This window comes from Pipistrellus kuhlii, unplaced genomic scaffold (assembly GCF_014108245.1).
Source record: "Pipistrellus kuhlii isolate mPipKuh1 unplaced genomic scaffold, mPipKuh1.p scaffold_m20_p_48, whole genome shotgun sequence".
NCBI classification, from domain to species: Eukaryota; Metazoa; Chordata; class Mammalia; order Chiroptera; family Vespertilionidae; genus Pipistrellus; species Pipistrellus kuhlii.
In genome coordinates this window covers 439,097-457,634 of record NW_023425549.1, presented here as the reverse complement: position 1 = coordinate 457,634, position 18,538 = coordinate 439,097, and the positions used below count along the sequence as shown (strand labels likewise).

At 47.5% G+C, this 18,538-nt stretch overlaps 1 protein-coding gene across 4 annotated transcripts; it reads left to right on the top strand.

Annotated features, from left to right (window-relative positions):
• The first annotated feature begins 54 nt into the window (after window positions 1–54).
• LOC118704829 (phosphorylase b kinase gamma catalytic chain, liver/testis isoform) lies at window positions 55–18,530 on the top strand. Of its 4 annotated transcripts, XM_036412790.2 has the most exons (11): window positions 85–591; window positions 1,562–1,732; window positions 8,968–9,080; window positions 13,220–13,395; window positions 13,662–13,716; window positions 15,344–15,409; window positions 15,493–15,656; window positions 17,377–17,467; window positions 17,546–17,699; window positions 17,771–17,896; window positions 17,977–18,530. In XM_036412790.2, the coding sequence occupies exons 2-11, from the start codon at window positions 1,565–1,567 to the stop codon at window positions 18,268–18,270; spliced, it is 1,407 nt and encodes a 468-aa protein (XP_036268683.1). In that variant the 5' UTR covers window positions 85–591; window positions 1,562–1,564; the 3' UTR covers window positions 18,271–18,530. The 4 variants fall into 4 exon arrangements, with proteins under 4 accessions (XP_036268687.1, XP_036268683.1, XP_036268685.1 ...); XM_036412792.2 differs by lacking the exons at window positions 85–591; window positions 1,562–1,732 and adding an exon at window positions 8,378–8,396; XM_045572479.1 differs by lacking the exons at window positions 85–591; window positions 1,562–1,732 and adding an exon at window positions 8,582–8,600.
• Window positions 18,531–18,538: the final 8 nt, after the last annotated feature.

Sequence of the window (18,538 nt, the reverse complement as noted above, 5' to 3'; positions counted from 1 at the left end):
ATCCGCGTAAGGAGGCTTCTGATTTTCTGGTCTGGTGGAGGGTTGGGTGGGAACTTGGGCATCTTTTTTAATTCCCTTCCTCCTGCCAAGATCCTAGTACCTCATCTCTAACACAGAATTACATATCTTGGAGGAAGAAATGTCCACCTAAGAAGAGGGAAGATTTGGCAAATCTGATCTGGTAGGGTGCCTTTCTCTAAAGTTTTAGTTTTCAGTCACTCAGACTCTCGCTTTTCCTCTCCTCTCTTCTATTCTCTCAGTTCCTGGACTTTCCCTCAAGCCCTCTGATGCCTTAGACATTTCCCTGCTTCTATCTTTCTTGCTCAGGTGCTTTTCCTTTTCCAGAAGGCAGGCATCACTACCCTGGGTTGCTCCCATTGTTTTTCCTCCCTTGCTTTCCTCCATCTAGCCAAACTGGTTTGAGTCAGCTACACCCCCATATGAGCTCCTGGGGCTCTTCAGGTGGTGGCTGGCCACCCAACCCCACCCCTGGGCTTGGCTTGGAGCCCTGAGTCAGCTCCATCTCTACCCAAGCCAAATCAAACCTGAGGCAGAAGCCGAAACTCAAAGTACCTCAAGGCCTGTAGCCAGGTAAGAGCCCCTGTTCATTTTACATTTTCTCTGATCTCAACTCCCTGGCCCCTCTCCTTGTGTTCTCCCCATCATGTCTGTATCTGTTTACTCCATCCCAGTTCTTTTCTCAAACCCACTTCTGCAGCTTTGTGGCACATATCTTTGCTTGCCTCTTTCCACCCTTTTTATCCTTGGTTAAACAGAGAACAGCAAATGCTTTTATTTTATCTAGAATGTAGGGGAATGGTTGGAAATGGTGGTTTGATTTCAAAGCTCAGAGGACCTGAGAACTAGGGAGATGAGAAATGGTTAAGTAGGGCATCATTATGCAGGTTTCTGTGTGGGTTATGAGGTCGTTCAAACTCGGTGTTAATCTGATTGTGTTGTGTGGCCTGCGTTGAAATGGAGAGGAGATGGCAGGGAGTCAGCATAGCAAAGGAGGCCCTATTGGAGAGAGATTTAAGGTCTTTTCTGATGTTCAGTTTCCTCAATTATAAAGAGCTTAGATGGGTACTTTTTTCTTCCTTTCTCCCATCTCCAGAATTATCACATGAAGTGGCAGTTTTGCTTGAAGTAGGGAATGGCCTACTGTGTCAGTCTGAGGCACTTTGGGGAATTGTAGTGCCCTTTGAAAAACAGTTTAAAAATCAGACTTTGATAGTCTCCGATTCCTAGCAGCTGTTGAGATTTTATTTCCTGCTTCTCAGAGTGCACCTATCATTCTACTTCTCCCAACTTGTCAAAACAATAATATAGATAATGCTATGTTCACGCCTTTAAAAGACTTGAAATCTTAGTCTGAGGAAGGATTCCAGCCACACATTTCCTCTCTTGGTCTATGAGTCATTAGAGGAATTCCCTAGTAAGGTGGCATTCTTAAGATTGGGCTAGGCCACAAGAATATGATTAGAGCGGGGTGGAGCCTGAGAAAGCCAAGCCAAGAGCTCAGTTTTGGGGCTTAAAAGTACCTCGACTGTATCGTCCACAGGTGATGGAGGACGAGGAGAATGCAGTGGAGATCTTGGTGAGCAACACGGAAGCTGCTCATTCTCCATCCCCCATTCGCTGCTGCTGGCTCCGCCTCCGCTACTTGGCAGCTACTAGCATTATCTGTGGCTGCTCTTGCCTGGGAGTCATGGCCCTTGTGTTTGCCATCAAGGTGAGGAATGCAGTTTCTATGGGAGCAGGAGGTTGGGTGTAGTAAAGGCAATGACTTCATATCTGATCTGTCTACATTGATCAAACGGTTACTAAGTGCCTATCAGAGCTTGGTGTTGGACCTTGTGCCAGAAGTAAGAAGACATGGTTCTTGCCATGAAAGGCCCCACAGTCGAATGAGAGATGGTTGTGAAAATGGATAATTATTAATGGGATGTAGCTCATCAGTACTATGGTAGAAGAAGCACAAGGTATTCTGGGAGCTGGGGGAGGATATATAGGGTGGGTTAAAAGTAGGTTAACAGTTGTAAGTATCCAAAACAATTTATTTTGTAGTATTCATTGTATTATTTTCCATACAAACAACTGTAAACCTGCTTTTGCTCCACCCTTTATGTGTGTGATTACATGTGTCTGTAGAGTAAAGTAGGTGGCAGGAAATAACCTTCAAGGATGAGTGAATTAGGGTGAAAGGCATTCCAGGTAAAGGAAGCAGTATATATGAAGGCCTGGACTATTAGTTCAGCCTAAATGGACCAGTGAGGAATAGAGATGAAGCCAGAGGGCCCAGATTTCCAAGAGCTTCATCTTGAAAGTACTGGGGAACCACTCAAGGGTTTTTGCAGAGGAGAGTGACACGGTCAGATTTGTGTTTCAGTAAGAGCCACTCTCGAGTTATACATGGAGAATCAATTAAAAAACTGGAGGCAGCTGAGCAGTCATGAGAGCAGTGTGCAGAAGCCTGGAGAAGCTATAAGGGTGTTGAGAGGGTTTCACCATTTCAAAATACTTAACAGAAACTGCACATTTACCTTTTGAAAGGTCACACAGGCCGACTTAAAACACCATGCTTGAATTTGTATTTTAACCATCAGAAAAATGTATTCCTGCCCTAACTGGTTTGGCTCAGCGGATAGAGTATTGGCCTGCAGACTGAAGGGTCACAGGTTCGATTCCAGTCAAGGGCATGTACTTTGGTTCAGGCACATCCCCAGTGGGAGGTGTGCAGAAGGCAGCTGATTGATGTTTCTCTCTCATCAATGTTTCTAATTCTATCCCTCTCCCTCTCTGTAAAAAATCAATAAAATATCTTTTTAAAAAATGAAAAGAAAAACCTGTATTCCTGTCATAAAAATTTTTGGGTTTCATTAAGGTACAGTCATAAAAAGAATCCTTAAGGAAAGATGAGGCCCATTGACTAATGAGAATGGGGTGTTATGTGACTGAACATGAGTGAAAAATACAAAAATACTCCAAGATAGCTCACTTTTTAAAGTATTATTTTATTTTATTTTTATTGATTTCAGAGAGGAAGAAAGAGGGAAAGATAGAAACATCAATTGGCTGCCTCCTGCACACCCCCACTGGGGGATCAAGCCTACAACCTGGGCATGTGTCCTTAACTGGAATCAAACCCAGGAACCTTTAGTCTGCAGGGTGACACTCTATCCACTGAGCCAAACCAGTTAGGCCTAGCTCACTATTTCTTGCCACGAATTCCAAATTTCTACAGAAAAGTATTTTACCATATATTATCTTGTGCGTCAGTGGCCACTCTGAGAACTAGGCAGAGCATAATGGATAACTTTATTTTGCAGATGAGGCATGAGAAGTAGAAACTAGAAAGGAAGGTAGGGGATTTGATGTGAGGTTTGAACCATGACAAGGATGGAGGATTGTAGTGGGTCAGTGGGCATTTTGGGACAGAAGCAAGGGGAGAACCTAACCAAACACCTGCCCCCACAGGCGGAAGAGCGGCATAAGGCAGGCCACTTCGAGGAAGCAGTGCACTGGGGCGCCCGGGCCCGGAGGTGCATCCTGACCAGCTTTGTTGTCTGGCTTGCTGTCCTCGTTCTGGGCCCCCTGCTTCTATGGCTGCTCTCTTACATCATCGCCCAAGCTGAGTGATTGAGGGTGGGCTCTACTGAGTCAGCCGAAACCTCTTGAATCCTGCAATGCGGCATTGCTAGGGTCAAATGCCAGCGGTGGTCCTTCCTGGCTGGAGGATGGCGCCTCTCTCAAAGGGCTTCGGAAGAGCTCTTCTAGCCCTTTCTAAAAGGAAACTGCAAACTGAGACTGACGAGGGGAGGGCAGCCTGCTCTGTTCTTTCAGTGTTCATCATTCCCTGTTCCCCCCACCCTACCCCATTCTAGGGGCCTCTACCCAGAGGTGGGGTTGAAGACCAAGCCTGATTTTATTAGAATTTGTTTTATAATAAAAGCCTTTTTTAGTGGTGAAATGCTGTTCCTGTCTACTGTTCTTCCCCTGCTTTTCCCTGGGACCTTGGTAAGAGCCTGGGTGGGCATCTGACTGATGGCAGAAGTCTCCATCTCCCCGTGCCTAGTTGCTCCATGAGAACAAAAGATTTCCTTTTCTTTTTCTGGAAGCTCTTCTTGGAAAGGCCCCAGCTTCTTCCTTATACGTGAAGAGAGACCCAGAGAGCAAGAGTAATAGCATCAGCTACTATTTATTGAATGTTTGATATATTCCAAGCTGTGTTCTAGACACTTTGTATTTCTTAATTTCTTTTGTTCTCACAGTCACTCAATACCTAGGTACCATTATTCTGGCTTTATAGTTGAGGAAACAGACACAGATTATAAGGGCACACAGCTAGTAAATGGCAGAGTTGGGAATGAACTCAGACACTTTGGTTATGGAGTTGAGGGGAGAGAGAGTATTGAATACAGCAACCATCCCTTATATATAGAGATTTATATGATTATATTGAATTTGCATAGCCTTTATCATGAGCTTATTGATAATATTTTATATTTTTATTGACTTCAGAGAGGAAAGGAGAGGGGGAGAGAGAACCATGAAAATCATTGATTTGCTGCCTCCTACATACCTGGGCATGTGCCCTTAACCGGAATCAAATCCATGAGTCTTCACTCGAGCCACTGAGCCAAACTGGCTAGGGCTGATAATATTTTTAACATTTTTAATATGAGATATATCACACATACAGGAAAATATCAAAACAAATACAGAGCTCAATAAGTTAAAGCAAACATGTGAAAAACTACCACTAAGTCAAGAAATGAACATTGCCAGCACTCCTGAGCCTCTTTTATATCCCTTATTATCACTACTACTTCCTTTCTTCCCACAGGTAACTATTATTCTGACTTCAAACAATGTAGTTTTGTTTTGCCTACATTTGAACATTATATAAATGGAATCGTATTTTTTATCCTCACCCAAGACTATGTTCATTGATTTTAGGGAGGGAGGGAAAGGGGGGGGGAGGGAAACATCAGTGAGAGAGAAACATGGACAGTTGTCTCCTGCACATGCCCCAAACAGATCATGTCTGCAACCTAAGTATATGCCCTAGTTGGGAATCAAACCCATGACCTTTCCTTGCTCAAGACGACATTCCAACCAAAGGAGCCACCTGGCCAAGGCTCTTATGGATTCTTTTTATGCCTGGCTTTTTAATGTTTGTGAGAGTTACCAATCTTTGGTGTAGCTATAGTTTTCATTACTGTGTAGCATCCAATTGCATGAATATATTACATTTTATACATTTTATATTGGTAGATTTTGGGGATGTTTCCAGTTTGGGGATATTATGAATCATTCTGCTGTGGAGATACATACATATATATATATATATATATATATATATATATATATATATATATTTTTTTTTTTTTTTTTTTTTTTTTTTTTTTTTCTGAGAGGAAGAAAAGGGAAAGATAGAAACATCAGTGATGAGAGAGAAGCAGTATATAGCAGTATAATTTTTAAGTTGATAATTTTGTATGGTCCCTGAGTGAAGTTATAAATATCTAAATGGCCTTGGTAGAAAAAAGGTTTCCCACCCTGAATAGGTAAATAGACAATTTCTAGCACCTCAGAAGCCTCCCCCATGGCCCTCTCAGTCTTATTTTTGTCCCTGATTTTGGCCAGTGGGAACACCTTCAACCTGGTTCTGTTCTGATATGTCCCCAACTTTTTTCACTTTTCTGGCACAAATTATTGTAATTCATCATGCACTGTCTCTGCTCCAGCCTGGGAATTGGCCATTTCTTCAAATGAGCTTTGGTTCCTTCTATTGGGGACTGTTACTTTGAAATCTAGACACTAGCTGTGCTCATTCTACTGGGTTTAGGCCCTTTCAGAGGTTCATGCTAGAAATACCTAATTTTATTTTTTTTATTTTTTAAAATGTATTTTTATTGATTTTTTACAGAGAGGAAGAGAAAGGGTCAGAGAGTTAGAAACATCCATGAGAGAGAAACACCGATCAGCCGCCTCCTATACACCCCCACCAGGGATGTGCCTGCAACCAAGGTACATGCCCTTGACCGGAATCGAACCTGGGACCCTTCAGTCCGCAGGCTGCCACTCTATCCACTGAGCCAAACCGGTTTCAGCCCTAATTTTATTTTATTTTAAATATATTTTATTGATTTTACACAGAGAGGAATTGAGAGGGACAGAGTTAGAAATGTCAATAAGAGAGAAACATCGACCAGCTGCCTCTTGCACACCACCCACTGGGGATGTGCCCGCAACCAAGGTACATGCCCTTGACCGGAATGGAACCCAGGACCCTTTAGTCCGCAGGCCGATGCTCTATCCACTGAGCCAAACCGGTCCCGGCCCTAATTTTATTTTTTAAAAATCACATCTGATTTAATAACATGGTCCTCTCCTTTCCCCATTCTATTTTTTAAAATAATTTCATTGCACTTTAGAGAGCAGAAGGGGGAGGGAGAGAGAAACATCAATGGGAGAGGGGAATATGAATCAGCTGCCTCCTGTATATTTTCCCCCACCCCCTGGGGATGGAGCCTGAAACCTGGGCTGATGCCCTGACCAGGATGGGACCAGCAGCCCCTCTATGCATGGGACAGAGTCACACTGGTCAGGGTTGTTATTTCTCTATTCTAAATTCCTTACTCCCACAGTAAAACCCTTGGCTACCTAATGTTTATTCACTTGCTCAATTTTAGAATAATTATCCCATTATAGTACTAAATAACAAGCCTACTAAGTAAAGTTAAGTATTTCTTCACAATTATTTTGTCTTTATTTTTTTTCTCCAAATTTAAATTATCTGTGTACATATCTTACCACCCCCCCCCCCCATTTTGTCTTTATTTTTGAGAGTACATTTATTAAAGCTGGGGGCTGTGAAACAAGGACGGACTTAGGGTACAAGCAGCAGCAGGAGAGAGGCAGGCAGGGCTGCTTTGGCTCTAGAAACATCATGGGAAAGAAGTGAGCCAACACGGGGCTGCTGTCAGCTCAGCAGAGTCAGAGAAAAGGGCCTTGGAGACAGGTTCAGGGGTTAACCAGGGAGAAGCTGCTGTTGCCCACTGCTCCCCTGGTTGCAAGTCTCATGAGAATTCTAAGAGTTTAGGAGATGCATGCCTGTGGGGGAAGAAGTGTAGGGGAGAGAAGGATGCTGGGAGGGACAGGGCGCCTGTTTTATCTATTTAAAAATACATATTTCTATTGATTTGGGGGAGAGAGGAAGGAGATAGAAACATCAATGATGAGAAAGAATCATTGATTTGGCCGCTTCCTGCACAACCCCAACTAGGGATCTAGCAGCAGCCCAGGCATGTGTGCCGTCCAGTTCCCCCCCCCCCCCCCCCCCCCGCCCCTCAGGAATCCAACCCGGACCTCCTGGCTCATACACCAGGGCTATTTTGTCTTTCAGACTGATGATATAGTCAAAAAGTTACTTGGACTCATTACGTGGTTGTGATCACAAAGTGACATTTCTAAGATAGTTGTTAGGTTCTATTAACTTACTCTCTGCCTCCTTCATGGGGAATAGAACTTCCACAGGGTAGGGACTATTATTATTATTATTATTGCTGTTAGTATAGCACTGTGATTTTTCAACCAGTGACCACAAAATTTTTTTAAACATGCAATACCTGACTATTTAGTCAGGGACACTGATCTCTTTTCCCTTAGAGTGTCAAATTAAAATATGACAACAGCCAACACTACAAGACCGCTGGTATGAATGAATCAAAATTATACTTTTTTTTTTTTTTTTTTTTTTTTTTTTTACCAAATCAGCAAAAATTATAACCTATTTTTTGGTGTGCCTCAGAACTTTAGTAGTTTATGTGTGCCATGAGATGAAAAGGTTGAACAAATATTCACTGAATGAGTGAGTGAATGCCAGGGTTGAGGTATGCACAGAAGGCTTATGAAGCAAGTGGCTCCTGGCAGAATCTCATAACCTGGTAGCCTTAAAACTGTGTAATACTCCCCAGCTTTGGGGAGGGGTGGTGGAAGCAGGACCCCCAGCTGGGGAGTACCAGGGCTTTAGAAGTATTCAAGAGTCCGAGCAGACACAGGACGAGGCAGCCTCTTCAGGCTGACAGACCGTGGCCTGTCCCCGTCCGCACGGCGGCCGCGCTGGGCAGTTTTCCCGGCTGGAGTCTGCCCCAAAGCAGGGCCATTCGCTGGTGGAGCCGAGACCCACAAGGATGCCGGGAGGAGCCTGCGCGGGCCGTGCCCACGTCCGGAGTCGACGCGCAGCGAGTCGTGCATCGCAGCCACCCCGAGGTCCCGCAGCCCAGCGAACCTGGCTCCTGTTCCGGTCTCCAACCTCCCGAGGACCCGCTGCCCAGTAAACCCGGCTCCCCGGCCCCGCCAGCAAGGCCCGCCCTCCGCCGCCTCCGCAGGTGCCGGCTGATTGGCTCCGTTCGAAGCCCCGGCGCCGCAGCCGGGAGCGCCGAGCGCCGGGCCGCCGCAGCACGGCCCCGGCTCCCCATTAGACCGCCGGCTTCCAATCGCTGGGCCTTTTGAAGCCCGGTCCTCAGGAGGTGCCGCCATTGGCGGGCGGGCGGGGCGGGGCCGGAGGTCGCTACCGGCACGCCCCGGGCAAGGTAAGGGACCGGCGGCGGCCGGCCAGACCCGGCGGCAGGGCGCCCGCTGGTCCCGGCGCCTCTCCTCGCCTCGCCTCCCGGGTGAGCCCGCGCGAGACCCGCGCCCCGCAGCCGGCCAGTGCGCCTGCGCGGCAACAGCCGCCGCCCGCGTCCCCTCCCCCCTCCTCCCAGCCCCCCGCCCCCTCCCTGCCGGCCTTCCCGCCCCTCAGGCCCTTGGGCTGGGCCTCCCCAGTCCTGCTCCTTCCCCAACCCCGTCCCACTCCCCAAGATCCTGGCGCCCCAGCCGCAAGGACTGTGCCTCCGCGCGCCGCGATGTCCCTCCTCTCAGAGCCTGTGGGCCTCCCTGTCCTCCGTCTCCTCCTCACAGGCCCCCACCTCCGTCGGAATGACGCTGGACGTGGGACCCGAGGACGAGCTGCCCGACTGGGCCGCGGCCAAGGAGTTTTATCAGAAGTACGACCCTAAGGACGTCATCGGCAGGTGAGGCCCGGCGGGACGCGAGGTCCGGAGACGGGGCTCCGGCCGGGACAGCCCGTCTGAGGGCCTGGGGAGCTCCACATGACTTATCCTGGGTCAGCCCCCATCTCCCCCCACAAACTCATTTGTGTGTTCAAACAGTTGAATTGCCTACTGTGTGCCAGGCTCAAAGCTAAACAGAAAGGGAAGAAGAGGCGCTTGTACCCTGGAGGTAGTCCAGGTGAAGTGACCGGAAGAGACACGGGGACATTCAACAAGCGGGGGCTGTGTAGAAAGTGCTGTGGTTCCCTGAGACCCAGAGAGGCGATGTTTGGGTTTCGGAGGAGGAGGAGGAGGAAGTTCAGCTGCAGAGAACAGAAGGCGGGCCTCCGCTGTAGGGGCAATGGCAGATAGTTACTCACAAAGGTTTCTCAGCTTGTACAATGTGCTGGGTGCACGGTGCTAGGCACTGGGGATACCAGACCCACAAGGTTTCTGTTTTGGGAATTATGGTTGTGGAGACAGACAATAAACACACACAAAAAAACAAGACAAAGATCATCGTGCTGTGGAGACTATAGAGTGATGGAACGAGAGTCATGAATGGAGCTGAGACTTGGAGGATGAGAATGAACAGGGTAAGATATATTCTAGGCTGAGGGAACAATGAGTACAAAGGCTCACGGTAGGAAAGGGCCTTGTCAACCAATAGATAGAAGAGCATAGTGGCTAGAAGTAGACAAAGTAGGAAATTAAATTGAAGAGGTAAATAGAGGTTAGGTTATGTAAGGTCTTAGGCCATGATAAGGAATTTAAATTTTAGTGTAACTGGTTATTTCAAAAAGGAAGTAATAGGAACTAATTTGCATTTCTGTGATTTGGGAGCTAGGAACTTACCCTTTCTATGCCTCAATTGTGTGTGTGTGTGTGTGTGTGTGTGTGTGTGTGTGTGTTTAATAGATTTTTCTTGATTTCAGAGTGGAAGGGAGAGGGAGAGAGATATATAAACTTCAATGATGAGAGAGAATCATTGATTGGCTGTTTCCTGCACACCCCACAGGGGATTGAGCCTGAAACCCAGCCATGTGTCCTGACCAGAAATTGAACCATGATTTCTTGGTTCATAGGTCAATGCTCAACCACTGAGCCATGCCAGCTCTCAGTTTCTTCATTGTAAATTGGGAATAAAAATAAATCCTACTTTGTAGGTTGCTGTGAGGATGAAAAGAGTTAATGTGATACTCTTAGAACACTTTCAGGCACTTGGTAAGTGCTCAACACAGCTATAAAGATCATTCTGGCTCTTATGTAGAGAGTGGAGGAGGAGGAGGGGGCAGGAATGGAAGCACAGAGACCAGTCATGAAGCTATTGATTCATTTAGGCTAGTGATGGTGGTGGGTTAAGACTGGAGGGGAGTGATAGACATGAAAAGAAACGGATAGTTTTAGGTGTTGACTTGATACAGTTTCCTGAAGGATTGGATATGACCATGAGGGAAAAATAGAAGAAGATAGAAGAATAACCTTTAAGGTTTTTTTTAAAATATATTTTATTGTTTTTTTACAGAGAGGAAGAGAGAGGGATAGAGAGTTAGAAACATTGATGAGAGAGAAACATCGATCAGCTGCCTCTTGCACATCCCCTACTGGGGATGTGCCCACAACCAAGGTACATGCCTTTGACCGGAATCAAACCCGGGACCCTTCAGTCCACAAGCCGACGCTCTATCCACTGAGCCAAACCGGTTTCGGCAACCTTTAAGGTTTTGATTTGAGCACTTGAGTACCATTTATTGAAACAGTACCATTTATTGAAACAGAGAAGACAGGAGGATCAGATTATGGGGACAGGTGAGCAAGTCAAGAATTTCATTTTTTTTGCCCGAGCAGTTTTGGCTCAGTGGATAGAGCATCAGCCTGTGGACTGAAGAGTCCCGGGTTCGATTCTGGTCTAGGGCACAAGCCCAAGTTGTGGGCTCAATCTCCGAAGGGAGGGCGCAGGAAGCAGCTGATCAATGATTCTCTCTTTTCATTGATGTTTCTCTCTCTCTCTCCCTCTTCCTTCCTCTCTGAAATCAATCAAAAATATATTTTTAAAAAGAATACCATTTTGGAAATGTTAACTTTGAGATAAATAACTGGAGCTGTCAGGTGGGTCTTTGAGTCTGGAACTAAAGGAAGAGGGCTGGGCTAAAGCCATAAACTTGGGAGGCATCAGCGTGTAGATAGTAGTTGGCCAGAGAATATAGACAGAGAATGAAAGTGGCATGGGCTCAGGCCCTAGGATGTATCTTGGATTAGAGAAGGAGGAGCCAGTAAGGGAGAGCAAGGAAGATGTCATCTGTGAGTTACAAAGAACAGGAAGAACGTGCTTCTGCAAGGTTGGCATGGTCTGCTGTGATAAGTGCTGCTGAGGCCCTGCTCAGGGGTTGAGGTGTGGCTCAGTGGTGTGGCTCAGTGGTTGAGGATCGACCTATGAACCAGGAGGTCACAGTTTGATTCCTAGTCAGGGTACATGCCCGGGTTTCGGGCTCAATCCCCAGTGGGGCATGAGCAGGAGGCAGCTGATCAGTAATTCTCTCTCATCATTGATGTTTCTATCTTTCTCTTCCTCTCCCTTCCTCTCTGAAATATATATTTAAAAAGAATCTGGAATTCTGGAAAGAAATAATGACGGCTCAGGACAGTGTAGCAGGAATCATTCATACATTGTTGGTTTGAAAAGCCCCTGGGACTGGATGGAGGTCAGCAGGGGAGAGTATTGGGAAGAGAAGAGAGCTGAGACCCGCATCCTGAGTAGTGGGTTTCAGGACCAGGCAGGGGAGGATGCATAGAGGCTGGGAAGAACCTCCGGGAAGAATGGTGGTTCCACTGCCAGGGGGCCCAGGAAGGCCAGTTTTGGAAAAGGCGGATCAGAGGGTAGTGTCATTACCATCTCCTTCCACAGTTACTGTGGTAGATGATTCCTTGTCTCCTATTTCCCTCTTGTTTTCCTGCACACTCGCTAAATTACTTTCCTCAGAGTACCAGTTTCTTCATGTATAAAGGCCTGAAGCTCTAAGATTATTGTACTAGGCTTCAAACTCATGCATTTAGTGGTTGAGCACAAAATAAAACTGAAGTGGCTAAGAGTAAGATAGTAGGAGGTGACAAGTATTGTGGCAGCTGGAGGATTCTTGTCCCATCTAAAATATATGAATTCAGATTTGGAAAGAATATTGGACTGACCAAAACGTAATTCATATATGGGCTGTTTAGCCAGGGGGTTAATCGTTTGCATCATTTGATCGAACCAGAGATGTGGGTGACAGGCATTCCAGGCAAAGAGAGTATTGTAAGGTCCAGGAGGGGGGGTGAGAGCACAGCAGGAGGTTATGTGGACGTCAGCCAGGGAACCAGCGAATGAGATGTGGTGTGATCCTGAGAAGATTTGCACCTTAGCCTGAAGTACTTGTAGGGTTATAGAGAGTTGGTGACGGAGCCCAAGTGAGGAAATCTCTGTCTAGGACTTTGTCTTTACAATGCCAGAAGGGCTTTCCTGTCTCTGTCTCAGTAATGTCTTCCAGCTTCCCGTCAGGTTATTTTTGGCTACATTTCAGAGCTGGAGAAGCGGAAGCCCAGAGACCTTATGTTAGTGGGTTCCTGAGAGATTAATTAGTGGCAAATTTGGGGCTTAAACCTATATCTTTAATTCGCAACTTTGTTCTTCTAGTCAATTGCCCAATATTTACTTAGTGCCTCCTATACTTGAGCTAATGTAGGGGAACGTTGGGGTTTGGATGTGGTAATCAGGAAGTGTGAGTAAAATGTGGAGGAAGTCTTAGGTAATTTCTTCTCACTTTCTCCTTGTGAGGTTTCAGGGTAAGGGGCTGGTTCTGGGGCTCAGTGTAGAAGGGACTTGTCTAGATTCACCTACTGAGTGCATGGCAGAGGCTGGGTTAGAAACCAGGACCGGGCCTGCCTTCCCTGGTACCTTCCTGGGTACCCGCGTTGCTGCTTAGGCCACCGTGAATCTGTTGTAGGTCAGGACGAGCTTCTTGGGAGGTTGCCTGTCCAGAGGGGTCTTCAGAGTCTGGTGCAGCATGTATGAGGATGCTGAGGCTCTCTCTGGTGGAAGTGAGAGAGTAGGCGGCCCTGACTCCTGTGTTGTCCGACTCTGGCAGAGGAGTGAGCTCTGTGGTCCGCCGTTGTGTTCATCGAGCTACTGGCCATGAGTTTGCAGTGAAAATCATGGAGGTGACAGCTGAGCGACTGAGTCCTGAGCAGTTGGAGGAGGTGCGAGAAGCCACGCGGCGAGAGACACACATCCTTCGCCAGGTCGCTGGCCACCCCCATATCAGTGAGGCCGCATCCCTTGCTCCTGTTAGATGACAACCACCTCCTGCTGGTCTGCCCAGAGCCCACTCCCCCCAACACTGCTCCGCCCCTCTGCTCCCTCCCTCCTGGCTCTGTTCCACCTCAAAGTGTGGCCAGCCTTTGGGTCCCTATGCCTCCTTTGATTTTCCTTCCCAGTCACAGCCCACTGTTGCCTCAGGGTGGAAAGCCCCTTTAATATGCATGCGCTCCTTTCCATCTCTGTCTCTGCCTTTCTGCCTCTTTCCCCAGTCACTCTCATCGATTCCTACGAGTCTTCTAGCTTCATGTTCCTGGTGTTTGACCTGTGAGTATCTCCCTGCCCAGTCTGAGAAGCCGCCTCACCTCCATGCACAGCCCCAGACTCACAGCACAATGGGCTGAAGACCACCCTCCTCACCCCTTCCTGTTCCCGCCGGAGCCGCCTGGCAGTCCATGGCTCTGGCCTCTTTCCTGGTGCCTTGAGGCACGTTCTTTAAGGAGTAATAGTGACCAAAGACAAGGGTCTTCATGACCCAAATCCCCAACTGGCTTAACCTCCCGTGGTTATAAGGGTAGCAGAAGAAAGGATTGATTTGAGAGTGTCTCTAGGAGCTGACTGCTTATAAAATAGATATTTGCTCACCAGTCTCACATTGTTTGACGCCCTATGCTGGTGTCTATCTCTGCTCATCAGTTCCTTTTCTGGTCAGTGTAAATCTGAATGTCACATGCTATACCATATAAGGCAAACCAGTTGCAAAGGTTCTTCAAAAGAGAATGGTTTGGATATTAAATATTTAAGAGAGGCCTTTAGAAAATATTTTTAATACAGAAATGACCCTCTGCAAAAGTCTGAGGGGAGGAAGGAAGTGTCCATTTTATTTATCCATCATGCAACTTTGCCCAATAATAATAATATTCCCCAGACTATACCTGATGTGTTTTTTATATTTCAATAATGATTGACACAAAGTTACAATTATAACCTCATTCTTTAAAGAGAAGACAAAATAAGGAAAAATCAAAGCCCTTTACAACTTTTTTCCCTACTATTAATTGAAATTTTGGTTGGTGCTATAGATAACTTTAAAAAGTTATGCCTTTTTGAGTATTAGATAAGAAGGACCACCTGAAGATTATTGGCACAAGAAGGCATTCATTCTTTTTTTTTTTTTCTTTTTTTTTTTAAATATATATTTTATTGATTTTTTACAGAGAGGAAGGGAGAGAGAGAGAGAGCTAGAAACATCGACCAGCTGCCTCCTGCACACCCCCTGCCACAACCAACGCACATGGCCCTGACCAGAATCGAACCTGGGACCTTTCAGTCCGCAGACCGATGCTCTACCCCTGAGCCAAACCGGTTTTGCCAGAAGGCATTCATTCTTGCTAAAATAGCCCCTCAGGCACAATGAAGATATTTGAGCTTCTACCCCACTGGGCCAAATTGCCTCTGGCATTCCTCTCACTCCTGGAGTGCTCTGTCTTGAGACCCTTTAGTTTGTCTACAGAAGAATATCCCTCTCTTTAAAAAAAAAAAAATATATATATACATACACACACACACACACACACACACACACACACACACACACACATATATATATATATATATATATATATATATATATATATATATATATATATATATGTTTTTATTGATAGAGGGAGAGAGAGATTGAAACATCCATGAGAAAGAAACATCATCGATCCGCTGCCTCTTGCACGCCACCCAATGGGGATCAAGCCTGCAACCCAGGCATGTGTTCTGTCTGGGAATTGAACTGACAACCTCTTGGTGCATGGGTTGACACTCAACCACTGAGCAATACCAGCCAGGCCAGAGAAATCTCTCTACTGGCCTGTTCCGTAGTATTTTCCTTGAGCACTGGCTTATTTCCTCAGCCCTTACTGTGAGGCGCACCTCCCTTCCTACCACTTCTATCTCCTAGGATGCGGAAGGGGGAGCTGTTTGACTATCTCACAGAGAAAGTGGCCCTCTCCGAAAAGGAAACCAGGTAATGGCTGAGCCTGCAGCCCCTGGGGTGAGCAGGGAGTGGGGTGGGGCAGGGAGAAGCAGAGGAGACTGCCCCTCCCCCAGGTCCATCATGAGATCTCTGCTGGAAGCAGTGAACTTTCTCCATGCCAACAACATTGTGCACCGAGATCTGAAGCCCGAGAATATTCTCCTAGATGACAATATGCAGATCCGACTTTCTGATTTTGGGTTCTCGTGCCACTTGGAACCTGGCGAGAAGCTTCGAGGTGAGGGGACCTGGTGCCCTAAGAGGCTTGAGAGGGAAGGAGCCCCAGACAGGAGTCGGCTTGGCTAGATCTGAGAACTGAGTCCCAGCTACCAAGCAAAGGGAAGTCAGTAAACACTTGCCAAATACCCTCTGGGTGCAGAGCCTTGTTTGCAGCTCAGACTGGGGAGGAGGGAGACAGGAAAGTGAGCAGGTAAAATGGCACCCAGCAGCGGCTAGGGGCCATGTGGGGGGAGCGAGGAGAAAGGAGCACCTGAGTTAGCTGGACGGACCTACTGAGTTGGTCCTTGGGAGGCGGGGCTTGTCCCAGGAGGAAAAAGGTAGAGGGGATACAGGACTCAGCTGCACACTTGGGGTCTATCAGCATGAGTCTTAGGTGCAATGAGGAACCTGGTACTCTGGCCCTCAGGTTCACCCAGCGTTAACACATTTGTTGTGACAGAATAATTCTGGTGCAAATGGAAAACTAAACAAAGTTCAACTGCAAGATGCCTCAGAGCTGAGGCCGGTTTGGCTCAGTGGATAGAGCGTCGGCCTGTGGACTGAAGGGTCCCGGGTTCGATTCCGGTCAAGGGCATGTACCTTGGTTGTGGGCACATCTCCAGTGGGGGATGTCCAAGAGGCAGCTGATCGATGATTCTCTCATCGATGTTTCTGACTGTCCCTCTCTTTCTTTCTGTAAAAAAATCAATAAAATATATATTTTTTTAAAAAATCCTCAGAGCTTTTTTAAAAAAATATATATTTTTATTGATTTCAGAGACGAAGGGAGAGGAAGAGAGAGAGAGAAGATATGAGAAGGAATCATTGATTGGCTGCCTCCTGCATGGTGGACCAAGCCTGCATTCCAAGCATGTGCCCCTGACTGGAATTGAACCTGGGACCCTTTGGTCTGCAGACCAACATTCTATCCACTGAGCCAAACCAATTAGGGCCTTTTCTTTTTGTTCTTTACTCCCTTCATGGCACCCATCTTACTCTATTATTTCTCATTTTTTTAGTACACATTGTTTCATAAGAGCACATCTAATTTACTACTGTGTCCAGTGTACTGCATGGTACATGGTAGGCAAGAAATACATAGGAATGAATTTCCTGGGAGTCATGTTCAGTTTAGGCCTTTTAAGCTGTCCTGGAAGTGTGCCGTGGAATACAGTTAGAAAATTTCTGGGATGTTAGAATTGGGGCACAAAGTGGTAGAAACTAGAAATAAGGGCTTGGATCGAGTTATGGAGGGCTCTGTGCTGTAAGAACAGACTTGATCTTGAGGCCATATTGGGGAGCCAGGGAAGAGTTTTACACAAGGGACTTACCCAGTATGCACTTGAAGAAATCCCATACTCCCACTCCTTCCCCTTGGTTTGAGTGGTGATTCCACTAACCAGAGTAGAGATTATAGGAAGAATAGATTTGGGCAGAAAGGAATGCAGAAAAGTTGTTTGTAACGTGAGGAATGGGAGGGTTTGGCCAGAGGGTTGGAGGCAAGTGATAGTTGGATAGGACCTTGAAGTCAATCTAAAAATCGCGCTTTCCTTGATTTCTCCAAGGCCACCAGGAGCCTTGTATTTGAGTTGTTCAGCAGGGCCAGGGTCTAGTACTGAGACTCAGCAGTCTGGCAGGAGCAGAACAGGGAATACTTGTTGAGGCTCCAGTAGAGGGTTGGTGTTATGGGCCATGAGGGGGCTGGTGGCATCCCACCAATCTTCGCCCTCTCTCCCCAGAGTTGTGTGGGACTCCGGGATACCTAGCACCTGAGATCCTTAAATGCTCCATGGATGAAACCCACCCGGGCTACGGCAAGGAGGTCGACCTGTGAGTCTCTGGCACCCCTGTGCTCTTCGGTGTGCATCTGCCCAGCACCTGCTCCTGCCTGACTGTGTCTTTTCCCAGCTGGGCCTGTGGCGTAATCCTGTTCACACTCCTGGCTGGCTCTCCGCCATTCTGGCACCGGCGTCAGATCCTGATGTTACGCATGATCATGGAAGGCCAGTACCAGTTTAACTCACCCGAATGGGATGACCGTTCAAACACCGTTAAAGACCTGGTGAGCTGGGACCATGAGGGTGCAAAGCGGGAGGCCCAAGAGCTAGCCCTCATGTTGTGGGGTTCCCCTAGATTTCAAGGCTGCTGCAAGTGGATCCTGAAGAGCGTCTGACAGCTAAGCAAGCTCTACTGCACCCCTTCTTTGAGCGTTGTGAAGGCGGCCAACCTTGGAACCTCACCCCCCGACAGCGGTTCCGGGTAAGCCCGAGGGTCAGGTTCGGCCTGTCTCTGTCCCCTGTGGCAGTGCTACACTGGCACTCACTCCCCTCCCTTCCCAGGTGGCAGTGTGGACAGTGTTGGCTGCTGGACGAGTGGCCTTGAGCATCCACCATGCACGGCCGCTGACCAAGAGTGCACTGTTGAGGGACCCCTATGCTCTGCGGCCAGTGCGGCGCCTCATCGACAGCTGTGCCTTCCGGCTCTACGGGCACTGGGTGAAGAAGGGCGAGCAGCAGAACCGCGCGGCCCTCTTCCAGCACCGGCCGCCTGGGCCTTTCCCCATGATAGGCCCCCAGGAGGAGGGGGACTCGGCCTCTGTCACCGAGGAGGAGGCCATGCTGGTGCTGGGCTAGCACCTGAGCCTGGGGGGATCCCAGAAAGCAGGACTTTCCATGAGGATTTTTATCATTCCAGCCCCTCTTGGCTCTGGCCTTAGGCCCTGAGCCCCACTGCTTGGCCAGGCCACCGCTCATCTACATCATAAAGTCCAGTCCATCCCCACTGGGCAGGGCTTTCAGCTCAGAGCGGAGGTAGAAGGAACCACTCAAGAGGGCCATGCCTGGCCTCGTCAGTGCTGCCTGTGCTGTGTATGCAATAAAGTCTACACACCAGGTGCCAGTG

Bases quoted from the DNA above. Each gene is read 5' to 3' on its own strand.
- LOC118704829 (XM_036412790.2), top strand. From the start codon at position 1,565: ATGGAGGACGAGGAGAATGCAGTGGAGATCTTGGTGAGCAACACGGAA. The intron at 13,717-15,343 runs GTGAGTATCTCC...TCTATCTCCTAG, and splicing joins ATGTTCCTGGTGTTTGACCT to GATGCGGAAGGGGGAGCTGT. The intron at 15,657-17,376 runs GTGAGGGGACCT...CTCTCTCCCCAG, and splicing joins ACCTGGCGAGAAGCTTCGAG to AGTTGTGTGGGACTCCGGGA.